General features: G+C 41.0%; 1 protein-coding gene across 5 annotated transcripts in view; it reads right to left on the reverse strand.

Annotated features, from left to right (window-relative positions):
• The window catches only part of LOC137371258 (protein furry homolog), a 532,970-nt gene that overhangs the window by 98,606 nt on the left and 415,854 nt on the right, over positions 1-18,510 (reverse strand). For all 5 annotated transcript variants that reach the window (XM_068033517.1, XM_068033516.1, XM_068033514.1 and 2 more), the window contains exons 42-47: positions 14,173-14,360; positions 9,729-9,823; positions 4,724-5,331; positions 2,139-2,236; positions 1,867-2,037; positions 564-704 (exon numbers count right to left, since the gene is read on the reverse strand). In XM_068033517.1, coding sequence (XP_067889618.1) covers positions 564-704; positions 1,867-2,037; positions 2,139-2,236; positions 4,724-5,331; positions 9,729-9,823; positions 14,173-14,360 — 1,301 coding nt within the window. The remainder of the gene's footprint in view (positions 1-563; positions 705-1,866; positions 2,038-2,138; positions 2,237-4,723; positions 5,332-9,728; positions 9,824-14,172; positions 14,361-18,510) is intronic.

Below are 18,510 nucleotides of genomic sequence, written 5' to 3' on the forward strand. Positions count from 1 at the left end.
TTAAAAAAGGGTACGTTTTAAATCTCTTCAGCATAAATACCTGCATGGACTGGTTAGGCCAAATGGCCTGTTTGTGCTGTATATCCTATGTAATCCCCTGAAACTGCTGGGTCCAATTACATTGTGGCAATTCTCAACAGTGAATTTCCTTCCTCAGTCTGAGGTGATCACTGTAAATGGTGCAGGTATCTACCTGAAGTATGTAAATACTCTTGTTGTAGAAAGTGGGTCAGGGTCAAGTGCAGATATTAGGTGGATAGACGTACCATCCTGCCGAGGATCAACTGCTATTGTGACAAGGAGAAGATTCGAGTCCAACAGTTCTAATTCAGTTAAGCAACAGTGCTCACCAATGAATAATTTATTGTAACCAACAGCATAAAATCCATGTTAACGGCCAATGAGAAGCCCTTAATTGTTAAGTAGTGAGTGTTAAAGTATCACTAAATTGTTGGTGCCAATAAATCTGTTTCACTGCATGTAAAACTTACAATGCTGATACAAGTTATAACTGACTCTATTGGTAGCAGCAGAAACTATAACTTTGTTGGTTAATACTTTACCTGAATAAATTTTTCAATGATCTTCAGAACTTCCATGTTAAATTGCTTAACAGCTATCGATGATAGATCTACATGGCTTAGAAGACTGTGAATGATCTGCAGTAATGACTGTTGCATGCTGGGAAGACCTTTATCCAACAGCTGTTAGGTCAAAAGAGCATTCATTAGCTCATTTCAAAGTTGGTTTAACCTTTTATTATGCCATTAAGCCAAGATACTAATTATTGAATGCTGAATATTGCCAAAACTGGATGAATGCATGCATATAAACATCAAATCTACCTTAATTACTCTTGTGTATTTTCCTGAATAAAATCAAAACTTTTTGAGCACTCAGTTGAGTAAATTTGAACCATGCATTTAGAGATCCACAGTTCAGATCCTCCAAAACTAAATCTGAACACTGAATTCTATGGCTGGGCAAAGTCAAGAGTGAAAGTTATTCTTCATGCTTTTGGGCATAGGGCAATTGCTATATGAGAGAAGAGAAATTTCCCTTCTGCTAAGGAGAATGAATAAGATCTGCAACCATTTCATATGCTTAATGTGGATGAAACCACTATTAAAGTGTTTGGTTGGGTAACTAGGCAGAAGCTGTATACTTCTCTCCCCATTACACCAGGAAAAAATAGATGCACATTACCACAAGGTTTCATGCATTTGCCCTCACTAGAACCTCATAGATCAGATGGATGCATCAACTCCTCATGTCCATAATACTATCTTCCCATCAAACCAATAGGGATAAAAAAACACTTTAAAATTAAAAATAATATGCACTTACCTTGTCATCGTGTCTTAACTGCTAGTGGTAGCTGATCATACAATAAACACTATCAGAACAGGATTTTAGCTAAAACAGCAGTACTGATGCACTGTACATAATTTTATTCCTCGGTGAAAGATTAGTCTTTTTCTTTAAAGAATATACAGTTGAATTCAAAATACCAAACCTGACTAAATTAATCTAAACCTGCCAAATTCCAATCAATTAAGGTTTGGATGGACACTCTGCATTACTACTCATTATTTAAACAAGCATGCTTGAAGAAATAAAGAGAAAAATATTGCAAATCTGCAACAAAAATAGAAAAGGCTGGAAACACACAATGCTTGTGGAGTGACAGACAGAACTATTTTAAAGAAGAGTACAAACTCAAAACATTCAACTCTGTTTTGCGATATGTTTCCAGCTTTTTCAGTTTTTGCCTTTCACGCTGAAATAAATTCTGAACACAATACTGAACAATGTAGATGTAAAGAACACAAAATAGTAATAGCAAAGAATATATATTACACACACCTCTGCCAGGTATGTAACCAGGTTCAAAGTGATTTCAGCAAAGGACTCGTGAAGGTAACGGCAAACGACATTAACCCATGTAGCACAATCTCGTGTATAGCTGTGGGTCTTGTACAAAGTCATTACATGTGCTAAGTTGGAAAGCTTAGGATTCTTTTCTTCCATACAGACCTAACAGGGAAGTCATACAAAAATATTAGACTCTAATAGATTCTAAAACATGATTGTGAAAAAAAATTCTGCTTGCTAAATGTGCTACCTAAAACACAAACCTGGGCTATCCGATCTGCAGTGTCCTTGCAGAACTGGGTAGGATTATCGAAGTGCTGAATCAAATGTGGTAGGAGGCAGAGAACATTCAAAGGGAATCCTGAAATAGCCAAATAATGGAAAGAGAATTGAACTACTACTCCATTGCAATCAATTTCTAAAGCTAATTTCTTGAGCTCTAATAATAACTCAAACTTAGTTACAGAATTTAATTTGAAAAAAATAAACTTTGAAAACTTTTTGATGGAGTATTGTCATGTATTTAAATATTTTACAATTTAGAACAGTCCAGTTATCATAATTTCTTCAGCAATGGGCTTCTACTTGCTTGTTCCTAAACAATATTGCTGCACTTTTAGTTGACAACTAAGCTGTTTATGTACACAAAAAATTTCCTCTGCTTCTTATTTGTAACAAAACTGTAGGTCTCTATATACCCAATAGGTGCAATATTTCACTACAAATGCCAACAGAGAAAATCTCCCTGTAGCTTGATGGTTTGTCCACCAACCTAAAAGGGAAATTACCTGAATTTTCACTTATTTCTATGGGATATAAGGTAAATTATTTTTACACTTATCAGCAATGTTCCCTTTAAAATTTAGTTGTTGTGCATGGCCTGTTCTTTACATTGCGTGATCCCTTTAAATTTTTTGCATGGCTGCACAAAATTGTTTCTGTGTGGTATCTTTCAGGCTGCCATACATTCGTGTGGCTTAGTGGAAACACTGTTTATCAGCTCTCAGTCAGTTCTTGTTTCTATATTTTATGCTTCATAATTGTTAGTCAGAGGCAGACAGAGAGCAGATATTTTGTGTAAAACTCACCCAACAAAAATCTGGTCCTGTGGCATCATAAATTCATATTATCATGAAATCATAATCTTATGGTGTCTCAACAGGGATAGTTTCACACAAAAATCTATTGCCTGTGAACACCAATTTAAAAGCATGAAATAGAGTGGGAGAAATGTTGATATATGTGGAAACATTACAATTGTGAAAATCTAGCAAAATATGTCTGCCTTTACTGTATGGCAACCCTATATACACTCACCCAATTTTCCTTCCTATCAACTTAAACAGCAAAGAAACTCAGGTGGGATGTATAATAGAAGGGCGATCTGTTACTGCCCATTTGCTGCTCCTGCTAAAGTTTAATTTTAAATCCCCACAATCTTTCACAAGTGCTTTTCAGGAGAGCCGGAAATTTGATATGACTCTCTGGCAGGCACTTTTAGTAGCATTTCTAGTCCTGCAGATACTGGGCTGAAATTTATGGACCTGCCACCAAAATTGGCGTCAGGTGAAAACAATGGCGGCCCACCCTTGCAGGCCGTACATCGCGGAGCCATCGCAATATTAAACGCGGTGACTCATTTAAATAGCCGGGGTGGACCACCCACCCAATGTCGTGGTGGAGGAGGGGGGGGGGGTATCCGTCCCCGGAAATGGCGTCAGCTGACTTTGCGCAAGCACTTACGCCATTTTTAAAGGGCTCCAAGTTCTACCATTACATTTTAATATTTAAAGATACATTGATGTGAAATGGATGTTAAAAAATTAAATAAATTAATCTTGCCTCTCTCCCACCCCCCCCAATAATCAGAGAGTTAATTACCTGCCATCTCCCCCCACAAAACACTTACCTTGTGCACCTGACCATCCTCCCCCCCACCAAAGTTTATAAACTTTACACCCTAACCCTTCCCACCATCCCCTACACCAATGATATGACTCTGACACCGCTTCCCCCACCCCACACTGAGAAATTTACCTGCTCCCCGCTCCCCACCAGTGTTTGGTTTCAGATCGAAGGCGCGGGAGTGCCAGCCACTGTCACGAATATCGCACCGGGACAGATGACTGCAGCATAAAGGTACTTAATTTGTTTATTTAAATTAATTTACATACTTAAATGAGGCTCCCGTCGCTGAGCGGCGGGGGGCTGCCACGAGGCCTCGCCACCATCGACAATATTGGGCCGAGCCTTCCCGGCGTCGAGGACCATGGCGGGCCTCTCCTGGAGGTATTCTACGCCCCCCACCATGACCCCCACGTCAGTGTAAAATTCAGCCCACTATCTCCCAGTTATGCAATTAGCATTCTGCTTATATGTCCAAACCTTCTGTTTGTCCCAGTTTTCCTCTGGAAAAGATTATGGCAACCATGATAGGTTATTATTTGTATTTAGTCCTCTTATGTATGTGACTTATACCCACTTTCCTCCCATGTATGCATACCATACAATTAATTGGAAAATGCACTGTGAATACAATTAATTGGATTTGCTCTTACCCAGTTAACAGCCGTCTTATTCACTACTAAAATCACTATTTCATATTTAAATAAGAAAATTAGACCTAGCATCTCCATTGCCTAACTGAGATGTTAAACCCAATATTTCATGTCTCAGTCATTTGATAGGAAAATAAGCCTTACTTAAATATGACTTAGAGTATTCCTTTAATGAATTAGTAAAAATTAAAAACACTCAAATAAAAGTTACTTCACTATAAAAGGCCAAAACCATTTTCGATGGAGTTCTATAGTACTGTTTCATGATTGCAATTATTCCATGCATTTACCTATTGCCTGAGTCAAATCTATCACTGGTATTCGAGAAACAGGAGTCAGTTGGCTAAAGAGCTGTAGAGTTAGGTCTGTGGTGGATAAGGAAGTAAATCCTTTTAGCAATAGCTGCTGTAACCCTGAGAAGTTTGTCCATTTCAGTTGCCCTTGTAGTTTTTCAAGTTTTTCCCTAGTTTCAGTCTTATCCAAAGGGAGATGAATCAGAAGTTTAGTTAACAATCGCTGTGCCATTTGATATTCAAACTCAAAATCTGACTCCATTAGTGCTACAGCAGACCAGAAAATAGTGGCCAAAAGATTCATGGGATTATTAATATTGGTTGGGTCAATTATGCTATCTTTAAGAGAGGATGAGCTCCGGGTTTTCGACACAATGACTTGTTGTCCATTTGCCTGGATTTTGTCCAATGTAGCACTACGTGGAGGATCAGAAGATCTGTCTGAAACACCAAACTTCTTTGGTACAGAAAAGCTCCTCTGATGTCTACTGCGTTCGGCAGTAATTCCACCACTGTTCAATATGCCCGATGTTAGATTTAGCTGCCCAGTGCTCTTCCGGCTTGATGCCAGTTTGATATTCATCATAAAATCAGGAGAGGATGACCTGATAAAAGCAAAATAAGAAATTAATACAGCATAATACATTCAGAATTACTTCTATGTGCATTAAGCAATTCTGATTGATAAAATATTCCTTATTTACACCTCCATTATATATGTTCATAGTAAGTAAATCTCTGTTATGTGTTTTAACTTGGCAAAGCTGAAAGAATTAATTGTATCAACAGGACCTCTTTTAAAAGAGTTATGGCTAAAGCAGGCACTTTTTCCCCCTCACTTCTCTTGATCTTGCCTGTAGCTCTACAGAAGTTAATTTAGCTCCCTCATATTATTTTGCTTTGTTGCTCCTCTAAGCCTCTCCTCTGGATTAAATAGTGAATATTGATGGTATAAACAATGCTTTTGTTAAAAATTAAGGGAAACAGTTAAAAAATTGGGGTTAATTATATTTGAGAGATATATTTTTGAGATACATTACCCTTCCAGGGTAATTTGAGGTAGACTGGGCACTTTTCAGGTCTGAAAATGGCAGCCTCAGGCCCATTCATGAGAAATGATCAGATTGGGGTAGATATTATCCTGTTGGATAGCTTTGATGCACCCTATCTCAGCGTTAAGATTGTACAGTGAGCAATTGGCTCGGGCCGTATTTAGGAGATTGATGGTAAGGCCAATCTTATAGTGTGTGGAGCTGTAGGAATCCCAACGCGTATATTGACCAGTGAAGGTAGGCTTGCAGTAGACAATAGTAGAGAATCCATTAACGGATTTCTCAACTAGCCTATCAAGGGTATCTCAAAAATTTGACCAACAGGTGAAGCTAGCCATTTCACATTGCTACTATGCAGTAGCAACGTAAGTGGTAATTTCCATTAACAGGATGCTGCCGTCAAGCCAAAAAGACGTTCTGCCTACCACACAAATGAGTAATGTGATATATGAATTCCAGTGCTGGTGCGATGCCAGGTATGTAGGCCGTACGTCCCAACAATTGGCAGATTGTATCGAATAGCACGTCCCTTCGGCTATTCGTAATAGGCAGAGGATTGACTTTACTCAACCTCCCCAAGACTCAGAACACAATATCTAACGTTAGATGTGATTGGACAGCACTTACTGAACAATCCCGAGTGTGCTAAGAGTTACAGTAACAACCAATATAAGATTATCAGTCGGGCTCACAATGTGGCTCACTTACGCTTGCTAGAAACTACATATATACTTATGCAGGAACCTGTCCTCTGCAGGCAAAAGGAACATGTCCAAGCATTGTGCCTTTTTAAAATTAAACAAAAGTGCGGACAGCAATAGTTCCCTGATGCATTCTCTATGGCAACGCCTCAACTAATCAGAGTTGACTCGGCAAAGAATCAGCACCCTTTTCTCATGCAGTATAAATTGTTGCTCCCTTTGAAATTTGGCATTCTTGCATCTAGCCTGATAAGCAATACTCAATTTCTATACTACCAAGCAACTATTTAATTATACTTCTTCCATAACTGAATTTTTAAAAGGGTGTTGATACTTAAACTTATTTCTTAAGATCTAGGTTCTATAACATATTGCAGCCAATTTCAGGTGCCTTACTATTGGAAGGATATCACACACATGGAAAAGGAATTCAACTAAGATGGTTCCAGGGCTGAAAAACTCTAATTATGAAAGACGAGAGAAATTGGAGCTCTTTACATTGGAACAAAGAAGGCTAAGAGGTGATCTAATGGAGGGATTCAAAGTTATGTAAGATTTTGTTAAAGTAAATTGGAAAAAACTATTTTCACTGGACAGAGAGTTGGTAACTAGAGGGCATTGATTTCAAATCATCCACAAAAGAATGAAGGGAGAGATTACGACATTTTTCTTTAATGCAGAGGCTTGCTAAGATATGGAATGCCTTTTTGGAAACAGCAGTAGAAACAGAATCATTATAGCTTTCATAGCATAGTTACAGCACAGAAGGAGGCCATTTGGTCTATCAAGTCATGAGTGGATAACTATTTGCAAAATAAAACTTAAAAGAGCATGGGAAAGATTGGGGAATAAGCTAACTGGATCACTCTTTCAAAATGCTGGCACAGGTCGGATGGGCTGACTGAACTCCTTCTGTACTGTAAAATTTTCTATATTACATAATAGCATTATACACCAACATAGGATTTGTTTGCTATCCAATTCTATGTTAAAATAGAACAAATGTTAAATGTTTGAGTCTTCTAAGGTAAAATATGTTGATAACAAGGGATGATGCTGTTAAATATATTCCTGGCAACGATGAAGCAAATCTCAAATGATATCCATGTAGCCAGGAATAGCCTGCAATATTATTTTCTTTTTCCTCATTGATACTTTTGTCTGCCTTTCTCTGCTTTCCTTTCCTTTCCTGAAGACATGGAGTACAATTCCACTGATGCTGCATGCTCCCCAATGCCTCACTGAAGTGGCCATTATCCATGTGCGAGCCTGCTCACAGTGTCTGTCCATCCGTCGCCACTGCATAATGGTCAAGTATGGCCCTGCACACTCTCCACTTCCTCGCCCTCGTCAGCCGGCCGGACACGCCCTGGCGGTCCGCGTTGCCATCTGGCGGCAAGGGGAAACCCCGATGGAGATCTCTCTATGCGGGAGTCCTCCCCCTTTACATCGGGGACCTGGGGTGGAGGGTGCTGCACAGAGCAGTCCCGTGCAATAGGCTTTTAAGTAGGTTCACGGACTCCCAGGCCGCCTGTACTTTCTGCGGCCTGGACGAGTCCGTGTTCCACGTATATACGGAGTGTGCGAGGTTGCAGCCCCTATTTGAGTATCTGAAGGGGCTGCTCCTCAAATTCTGGCTGCACTTCAGTCCCACGCTCCTGATCTTTGGGCACCCGGTGCAGAGGGGCTTGGGCCAGGAGGAGGATCTCCTCGTCGGTCTGCTCCTGGGCCTGGCCAAGGTGGCAATTCACAGGTCCAGGTTGCAGGCCGTCGGGGGGTCCGTCCTCCCCGATTGCCTGCCCCTCTTCCGTGGTTACGTTCGCGCCCGGGTGTCCCTGGAGAAGGAGCATGCGATGTCCGCCAGTACGCTTGAGGCCTTCCGTGACCGGTGGGCACTGCAGGGACTGGAGTGCATTGTCGACGCCGAAAATGGCATTTTAATTTGAGTTTTTGTTTATTTCTGTTTTTAATAAAGTTATTTTAAAAATATAAGTATGTATATAAAGGGGGCCTGAGCAATAAAGGCTCCCTCGACATGGAAAATATAAAAGGGGCCTGGGGTATAAAGGCCACCTTCCACAAAAGAAAAAAAAAATGGTCATGTATGCAAATTGTCACCATTCTCCCTTCCCTAACCAGGAACACTGAGACCAATTGCAACAGTCCTACTACTGTTATCTCAGTATTTACTGGATTAGAGTGGCTGAACCATTGGAAGCACACATATTGTGAAATTTTTAATCCTTGGGCCATATCAATTAAATTACCTATCCTATTCCCATTTTTGGTAATCTGAAGTACAACACTGATTAGTATCCTTTGAAGGAATGTCTGCATGGCTTGGTATTTCCAGCTTTCAAACTATACTTGAAAATATCACGTTATCCAAGTTCAGGCTGTCCACTATCCATACTATGGAAAATGTCCTAACCACACAGTGCTGCTAGAAACAATCTTCACTATCTTAAACTGATTCACATCCTGTAACAGAGCCTTAAACTGTTGGAGGAACACACAGATCTTTAACAAGTACACAGCCAACTGCAGAGCCAATTTTCTTACAATGTTAGATAACTTAGTAACAGTGAAAGCTATGAGAAAATAAGGTATTTTTTTCTTATAGATAAAACAGCAGCAATGATCCCTTACCTGCTATCTCTGCTTTAGATCCTCCCAAGCAATGGACAAAAATGCAGACATGACCTGGTCCCAGGTGTCTGTCTACGCTAATTTATAATCAGTCATTAATCTATTTAATCTATAACCTTCTTTGGTAGCCAATGTTTTAATCTATGCAGCCTTTATAAAAGCATTTTAATTTTTCCAGATTTCATGAAGTGCTTATAAAGGCTTAAAAATTATATTGGTTAGTATAGCCTTTAGAAAAGCTGTACAAATTTCTGTTCCCATATATGTGGCCACTTACTTTTAAGAGGCTGCATCCCTCTTAATTTTGCAAAATTCTATTGTCAGCAGCCCTATAACAGCTATTTCCTATTCTCCAACCTACTCTGGTGATCCCAATATTAGATCCAATATGGGTTGGGATCTTACCTGCATGCATCTGAATATATTAAATTAATTGTGTAAGAAATTCTGTGAAGTCAGTGTTTGATCAAAGCAGTGGGTGGTAAAGCATCCACCTGGAGTCCTGCTTCTTTAGCTTTGGAACAAAAATATTTTTCTTGAAATATCATACCATACAATTAAGACATCACATAATGTTCTGTAAGGGGTAAAAGATCTTACCGAGACAGAACAGCTAACAGATCATTGTTTTTCAAACAATCCGCCAAATTGTCAATGCCTGATTCCAGGGTCAGGAGTGCTTCCATTACGTAACCCTAGCATAAGTCATAATAATATTTAAAATTAGAATTTTGTAAGCAGCACTTTCTTAAAAGTACAACTTGACAGATTTCATTTGACTTTTTTTTCTAATAATTGCACTTGTAAGTAAATAGGAATGTCTTGAGAATTATACTACTGAGAAAAGCTTCCTAAATAATTATTATAGAGTAGCCAGAGGCTCCAAATTTCAGCAGGAAATTGTTCCCAATGGGGAGTGATTAACTTCAAAGATGACCCAATAGCTCCTTTGGGGGATGCAATGTTCGGCTGCTTTGTATCTGTGTGGCCTTTCCTGGGCCTCCTCTGCCCCGTTGGAGCAACATGGTGTCACTCAAACTTTCCAGGCCTCTGTCAAGGTGAACGCTGTTGATACACCCTTTGAGGATTTGGGATGGGATCTACGGTTACTGCAAGGACAGATGAGGACCCAGAGCTGGCAGATTTGACTCCCGAGCAATTTATGCGCAGTTTTTAAAATTAGCTAGAAATGGATATGCTATTAATTATTCATAGCAACTGAATTTATTATACTGAAAAATTCTAAACTCATTTTTCAACTTAGATATCTTAGTGATAACTTAAGTATAAAAGTTAGAACCATGTTATTATGCGCAATGGATATGAATTCTTTCTAATGCAAAAGACTTTTTAATTTCATGAATGGAACAGGATTATAAGCAATGAATTCGGAATATGTTACGACCAGGTGAGAAAGGGGTCTAGGGGTTCCCTCTCAGCCTTTTTCTGGTTTGGCCGTAACATGGTTTAATTTTTAATACACCATGTTTTTAGCTTCCCCTCAGTGAATCCTTGTTCACTGCTCTCCAATTGCAATGGCAAAGAAATCAACCAGACAGGTTTTCTTAGATTTAAACAAGAAAGGTGTAAGTTTATTAATCTTAAAACTCTAACTCAGTTAAAACTACTACGAATATGCAAGGCAACCACGCTAGCATGCATACGCAAGAAACACACACGCAGATAGAGACGGAAAAGGAGAAAGAATCAAGGGGAAAGGTTTGAAGCAATAGCTGGAGTTCATTTACTGTCTTTTGAGTTCGATGTAAAGTGTTTGACTGCAGTTAAATCTTGCCATCTTGTTGGGGCCCAGCGCATATTTTCAAACTTGTTTCGATGGTTTCTGTCTTAAGGCTTAGTTTCTTCTGTGGGTCCCTGTCTTTGTGTGAGAGGGGGACAGAGAGAGAGACAAGGAGCTGCTGTCTTCTTGAAATCCAGTTGCAGTCTCTTCTTTTCGTGAGAGAGAGAGACAGAGAGAGAGAGAGGGAGAGATGCTCTCTCCAAGTTCAGTTGCAATTTGTCTTCAAACTGTTCTGTGAACACAATTCAAACCAAACCTGGGCTAGCAGGCCAGCTATGTGACCAGATCCTTTTTTGGAACAACCTGCCTGGCGAGGTTTTGTGGATTCTTTCTATCTTAGTAGACACCCTCAGTATGGGTCTGGAATGATGACTTTCGCACATTCAATGTCTTTTGATCAAAATCCATTTGGTTAATTGAATCGGGGGCAGTTCCATTATCTTCTCCAGGCAACTGTCTTTTAGAATGCAAATGTTTCGAGCCACTGTCCTTTTAGAATGCAGGTGCAGCCATGTTTTCAGTCCAGTAAGAGTTTAAAATTAATGTTCCATATGATGAAATTAATATGCCTCATTCTTGGCAGGTGTGGTTTTCATCACAAATAAATTTAGCATAATCAAATGGGTGCTAGTCAGACCTATAATACTTGGTGAGATGTTCAGTATTCTGTTCATAACACTTAAGCATGGAAATCCCTCCTGATTACCTGTAGATTTGTAGACTTTTTAAAAAAAACTAGGCTTCACATTTTTGCTCCTTCAATTCTGGTAGCAGAGAGTCCCTGACAACACTTAAGGAAGGGGGTTGGATAGAATATTGAAGCCAATCATTGTCAACTATATTATGATCTGTAGGCACTTGGATTCTGATTTTTATGATAGTGACTGATGCACTGTAACTGGAGTAAGCCATTTTGTTAATTGTGTATCAATTGGGGGTTAATTGTATTCAGGTGGTGGGCATTATTAATTGGGGACTCACCTGCGCTCATATATATAGAAGCAGGCAGATGGTTGAAGTTGAATAATATATAATGTGTGTCTCTATAAATAAAAGTTTGTAAGTGTACAAAGACTAGGCTTCAGTTCTATCCTCCACTGTCTGGTTATCTGATTTGGAACACAGTTGACCCATCAAGCCCATTTGTGCACACACTTTGTATAAATGAAATGTACAAAATTTTGAGGGGCCTGGATAGAGTGGAGGTGAAGGGTCTAATCACCTTAGCAGAGAGGTCAAAGAGGAGGGGGCATAGCTTTAAAGTGATTGGTAGAAAAATTAGAGGGGAGATGAGAATAGAAACATAGAAAATGGAGCAGGAGTAGGCCATTCGGCCCTTCGAACCTGCTCCGCCATTCATTATGATCATAGCTGATCATCCAACTCAGTAACCTGTTCCCACTTTTGGCCCATATCCTTTGATCCCTTTAAGCCCATGAGCTATCTCTAACTCCTTCTTAAAAACATACAATGTTTTGGCCTCAACTGCTTTCTGTGGTAGCGAATTCCACAGCTTCACCACTCTCTGGGTGAAGAAATTTCTCCTCATCTCAGTCCTGAATGGTTTACTCTGTATCCTTAGACTATGACCACTGGTTCTGGACTCCTCCACCATCAGAACATCTTTCCTGCATCTACCCTGTCAAGTCCTGTTAGAATGAGGAAAAACATTTTCACCCAGAGGGTGGTGGGGGTCTGGAACTCACTGCCTGAAAGGGTAGTTGAGGCAGACACCCTCAACTCATTCAAAAGGGGTTTGGATACGCACCTCAAATGCCATAATCTGCAGGGCTATGGACCAAATGCTGGAAGATGGGATTAGCATAGGTGGATCGTTTTTAGGCCGGCACAGACACAAGGGGCCAAGTGGCCTCCTTCTGTGCCTTAAACTTTCTATGATTCTATGAGTTTTTTTTCAAAGAAAGACATTGCCTTCAGTTCTTGAACATATACTAAAATAATCATGTAAATCATGTGTACTGCAAGAATTGAAAAAAAAAAATGTTGGGCCTGGATTTTGCATTAGTAATGGCAGCAGGACTGCAAACATTTGCTGCCATTACTCCTCCAAAACTGACTGCAATTTCTGGAGTTTGTACATACAGAGTTAAATGTGGAAATCCAGAAGTAGCTGTCAGTGATTCTACGCTTCTCCAGAGGGTGCACTGTTGAGACCCCAGAATGCAATCAATTAGAAATAATTGAACTTCCATTCTTATGCTCTTAGTCTCACTGTTGAAACCCCTGAAAAAGTTACAGCTTGTTGAATGAGGATTGTTGGGTTTTTAATGGTGTACTAAGTTCATAATAACTGCGAAACAGCCTAACCAGCCCTGAAAAAGTAATTTATATTTGTTGAATGTCAATTTTTTCCATTATGATAAATTCTACATTTAGTTTTTTTAAAATTTATGATATTTTAGCTTCTACCTTAATCCCCTATTATGTCCCAATCTTTATTTTGCTCTCTGTAAAATTTAAAATACAAGTGAAGGGATTCAGATGTTTTTACTTCCTGGTTTGATGTTTGTGAGAATACTTTGATGTGAGTGGCTGCTTAGCCTGCTTGACGACATGACTGTTGCTGGACTTGGTGCCAGATTAAAACTGATGTCAGAAAAGGGGAAATCCCTGCAGCAGAAATTGCTAGTTCATTATGGGCAGCTTTCTTCGAGGTCAGCAGTGAGCAACTTTGCTTCGCTGCTGACTGTGAAATTCAGCCCATGGTAGCTCACTGTTAGTGTGACCCAAAACCATCTGCCCAGAAGAAATTCAGGCAACAGTGCAGTTTATTTTCAGTTTTTTTGGGAACAGTTTTAAGAAAATGGTGACTCATATTGGATTACAGTTCCAGGTCCACAAGAATTTCTCCAATAGCTTGTCCACATGGCTATTCATGAGCTCAGATGGTAATATTTGCTGGCTACTCGAGCTTGGTGGTATCAACCAAGCATGACCTTATTCTCACTAAAATGCATTTCCCAAAAGGATTCAATGTACAGTGATCAGGAGCTTTGGAAAATGCCAGCTGGGGAGACTAAAGCCAATCATAGTTCCTCAGGTTGAGATCAGCTAACTGGGCAGTGACCAGAAATCAAATCTCAAACCTTCTTGGTTTCCATGGCTCAGCCTCACACCAGATAGGCAGTGTATTTAACCACTAAACCATGAAGGAAAATGTTCAAAGTTCTAGTTTCTGTTATAGTAACTTGCAGAGAATTTCATCAGACATGTCAAGTGTACCTGAACCTCATCACCATGTTCTCCTATAACTTCTACCAGCCTTGATAGTAGGTCCGATAAAGCATGTGCAGACAGAGGTTGCTTCAAAGCCCTGAAGATTTGGAATGAGCGACCTGCATAATGCCTTGAAGAGCTGGAAAGTGCTGTTTGTAGAGCAACTTCACTCAATCGCTGTTCCATACAGCAGCCTAGGAAAAAACAGGGAGACCACATATTTTAACTATTATAAAACAGCTATGATGTTAATAGATAAGGTCAAAAATAACAAATATTTATTTAAATTAAGTAGTAATCTAGGAAAAACAACATTAATTCCTCATTATTGAAAAGTAAGCCTTGATTTTAACGTGGGGAATTGAGTGGGTCAGGGCAGACAACAATCCGTCCTGACTGTGGTAGCGTGACAGTCATCTGCATGCCCTGTCTAAAACAAGCAGGAAGCAGCACATAGCCATTGGGCGCAATGTTGGGTGGCAGGAGGCAGTCATTCACAACCAAATTGAATGGTACCCATCACTTAGGTTAAGTTGCGAGAAGGACCTTTTGATAGCGGGGGTAGGGCCTGGGGTAGGGGAGGCCTAAAGACTATACTGTTTTTAATATAATGATTATTGGAATTTCATTCAAGAACTCAAGGTTGAACATCATCCTCGGCTATGGCATCTGGAAAGTTTGGTCAGTTCTCATTGGTCCAAAAGGTGCGATGCTTCATAGAAGATGTGTAGTCAAAATGAACAAAAGAAGAAAAGGTGTTGATTTTGGTCTTCCAGTTTTACTGGTGAGAGCAACTGGGTGACCAGTCCCAGTTTCTAGGTCATCAAATATCAGCATTGGCTCAGAGGTAGCACTCTCAACTCTTAAGCCAGATGATCACAGGTTCCAGCCTCACTCTAGAGACTTAGCATATTATCGAGGCTGACACTTCAGTTAGGAGTCTGAAGGAGACTAAAATTGCACTCATAAACTCAGTTCAGAATGCAATTACCAAGGCTGTGGAGGTATTTGTATTTGGAACATATTTTCTCAACTGAAAGATACAGTGCAATGCTGGGTGATGGTGGCAGGACAGGGAACTGAAGTGAGAAAGTAAATTACCGATTAAGTAGCGTGTACAGAGTATCCAATGAACTACTGACCTCCTTTAAGTGTTTTAGTTTTCCTCAGTGAATACTTCTTTCAACTTAAATTTTGTTTTATTTCTTTTAAGTCCCCATCAAGTGCTGTTTCCAACATCGGCAAGACTGAGGAGCTGGTGGTAGGAGCTGGAGCCGGAGGAGCGGAGTCAGGAGCCGCGGAAGGGGGTGGGGTGAATGGGGAGAGCCAGAGGAGCTTGGGGGGGGGGGGTGGGGTAAGAGCTGGAGGTCTGGAGGGTGGAGGGTGTAGGGGGAGCCGGAGGAGTGGCAGGGTGGAGGGGGGAGAGCAGATCCAGGGATGCGGGGGTGAGTTGGAGGAGCTTGGGGTTCGAGGAGGAGTGGAGCCAGGAGTACCAGGGATGTGGGCAGGCCAGGTGTGCAGGGGAAGATGAGCTGGGGTAGGGAGGGGTGCCGGGGGAATCATGAAGGACATTTTTATTTCAAAGATCTATATCCTGCCTGACAGACCACTAACTTTGCTCACTTATCTTTGTCCCCAGTAGCCCTAACTTTGTTCATGTAAAAATCCTTACAAGTTGTAGGCAAATAGGCAAAGTATACAATTTAATTATGCCACTTTAAGAAAAGGAACTGTGGGACCATCAGCATGGACTCCTCTGGGGCCCATTCAGGTGCACCGCAAATTCCAGATTTCAGAGTAGGAGAGCTTGCTGGAAGTTCTGGTGCCATTGCGGCCCTCAATAACAGCAAACGTCACAATGTTCTCCGCTATTGGAACTGCAAAATCTGGGCCATTAAATTCAGTATGAGGGGAATATGTTTCATCAATCACTTTTGCATGAAGCTTACTCCTACGGTCAAAACTCCTTCAAGTACCTGTAGGCAGTGCTGCAAGGAGTTTTCACCGTTAAGGTGTCACACCTTATCTGTTACAAATTCACCCAACCTGGTGACCTACAAACCAGGTGAATTCCAACCTCCATCCCCAACCAAGAGCATTTACAGGGCCTGTACCCTACAAACCAACAAGGAGATGGGGGTGGGAGTAATGATCAAAGATACTGTTGTAGCACTAGAAGGGATGATGTACTTGAGGATTCAAGGACAAGAATCTATTTGATTAGACTTAAAGAGAGGAACTATTATGCTATCTTCTTCTTCTTTGGCCTCCTTGTCTCGAGAGACAATGGGTATTATGCTATAGGTCACCAAATAATGAGAAAAAGTGCAAATTTCAGGCAAATTGCAGAAAGATGCAAGAACTGGATTTATGGATTTTAAGAAAGCATTTGATAAAGTCATAGAGTTATACAGCACAGAAACAGGCCCTTCAGCCCAACGTGTCTGTGCCGACCATCAAGCACCTATCTATTCTAATCCCATTTTCCAGCACTTTGTATGCTATGGCGTTTCAAGTGCTCATCTAAATACTTCTTAAATGCTGTGAGGGTTCTTGCCTCTACCACCCCTTCAGATAGTGTGTTCCAGATTCCAACCACCCTCTGGGTGAAATTTGTTTTCCTCAAATCCCCTCTAAACCTCCTGCCCCTTACCTTAAATCTATGCCCCCTGGTTATTGATCCCTCCGCTAAGGGAAAAAGCTTCTTCCTATCTATCCTATCAATGACCCTCATAATTTTGTATACCTCAATAAGGTCCCCCCTCAGCCTTCTCTGCTGTAAGGAAAATAACTCTAGCCTATCCAGTCTGTCTTCATAGCTGAAATGGTCCAGCCCAGGCAACATCCTGGTGAATCTCCTCTGCACCCTCTCCAGTGCAATCACATCCTTCCTATAGTGCGGTGAGCTGAACTGTACACAGTACTCCAGCTGTGGCCTAACTAGCATTTTATACAGCTCCATCATAACCTCCCTGCCCTCATATTCTATGCCTTGGCTAATAAAGGCAAGCATCCCATATGCCTTCCTAACCACCTTATCTACCTGTGCTGCAGCCTTCAGTGATTTATGGACAAGTACACCAAGGTCCCTCTGACACTCTGTACTTCCTAGGGTCCTACCATCCATTGTATATGCCCTTGCCTTGTTAGTCCTTCCAAAATGCATCATCTCACACTTCTCAGGATTAAATTCCATTTACCACTGCTCCGCCCATCTTACCAGCCCATCTATATCGTCCTGTAATCTAAGGCTTTCCTCCTCACTATTTATGACACCACCAATTTTCGTGTCATCTGCGAACTTACTGATCATACCTCCTATATTCATGTCTAAATCGTTAATGTACGCTACAAACAGCAAGGGTCCCAGCACTGATCCCTGCGGTACACCACTGGTCACAGGCTTCCACTCGCAAAAACAACCCTCGACCATTACCCTCTGCCTCCTGCCACTAAGCCAATTTTGGATCCAATATGCCAAATTACCCTGGATCCCCATGGGCTCTTACCTTCTTAACCAATCTCCCATGCGGGACCTTATCAAAAGCCTTACTGAAGTCCATCAACTGCCTTACCCTCATCTACACATCTAGTCACCTCCTCGAAAAATTCAATTATGTTTGTTAGACACGATCTCCCCCTGACAAAGCCATGCTGACTACCCCTGATTAATCCCTGCCTCTCCAAGTGGAGATTAATCCTGTCCCTCAGAACTTTTTCCAATAGTTTCCCGATCACTGATGTTAGACTCACTGGCCTGTAATTACCTGGTTTAACCCTGCTACTCTTCTTGATTAATGGTACCACATTCACTGTCCTCCAGTCCTCTGGTACCTCTCCTGTGGCCAGAGAGGATTTGAAAATTTGTGTCAGAGCCCCTGCTATCTCCTCCCTTGCCTCACCTAACAGCCTGGATACATCTCATCTGGGCCTTGGGATTTATCCACTTTTAAACTCGCTAAAACAGCCAATACTTCCTCCCTTTCAATGCTAATTTGTTCAAGTATATCACTAACCCCCTCCCTGATCTTTACACCTACATCGTCCTTCTCCATAGTGAACACAGATGAAAAGTAATCATTTAAAACCTCACCTAGGTCCTCCGGCTCCACACACAGATTGCCACTTTGGATCCCTAATGGGCCCTACTCTTTCCCTGGTTATCCTCTTGCCCTTAATATACTTATAAAACACCATGGGACTTTCCTTTATCTTGCCCGCCAGTGTTTTTTCCTGTCCCTTCTTCACTCTTCTAATTACTTTTTTAAGTCCCCACCCCCCCCCCCCCCCACCCCCCCACACTTTCTATACTCCTCTAGGGCTTTCACTGTTTTCAGCGCTTTG

The sequence above is a fragment of the Heterodontus francisci genome, chromosome 6 (assembly GCF_036365525.1).
Source record: "Heterodontus francisci isolate sHetFra1 chromosome 6, sHetFra1.hap1, whole genome shotgun sequence".
Taxonomy (NCBI): domain Eukaryota; kingdom Metazoa; phylum Chordata; class Chondrichthyes; order Heterodontiformes; family Heterodontidae; genus Heterodontus; species Heterodontus francisci.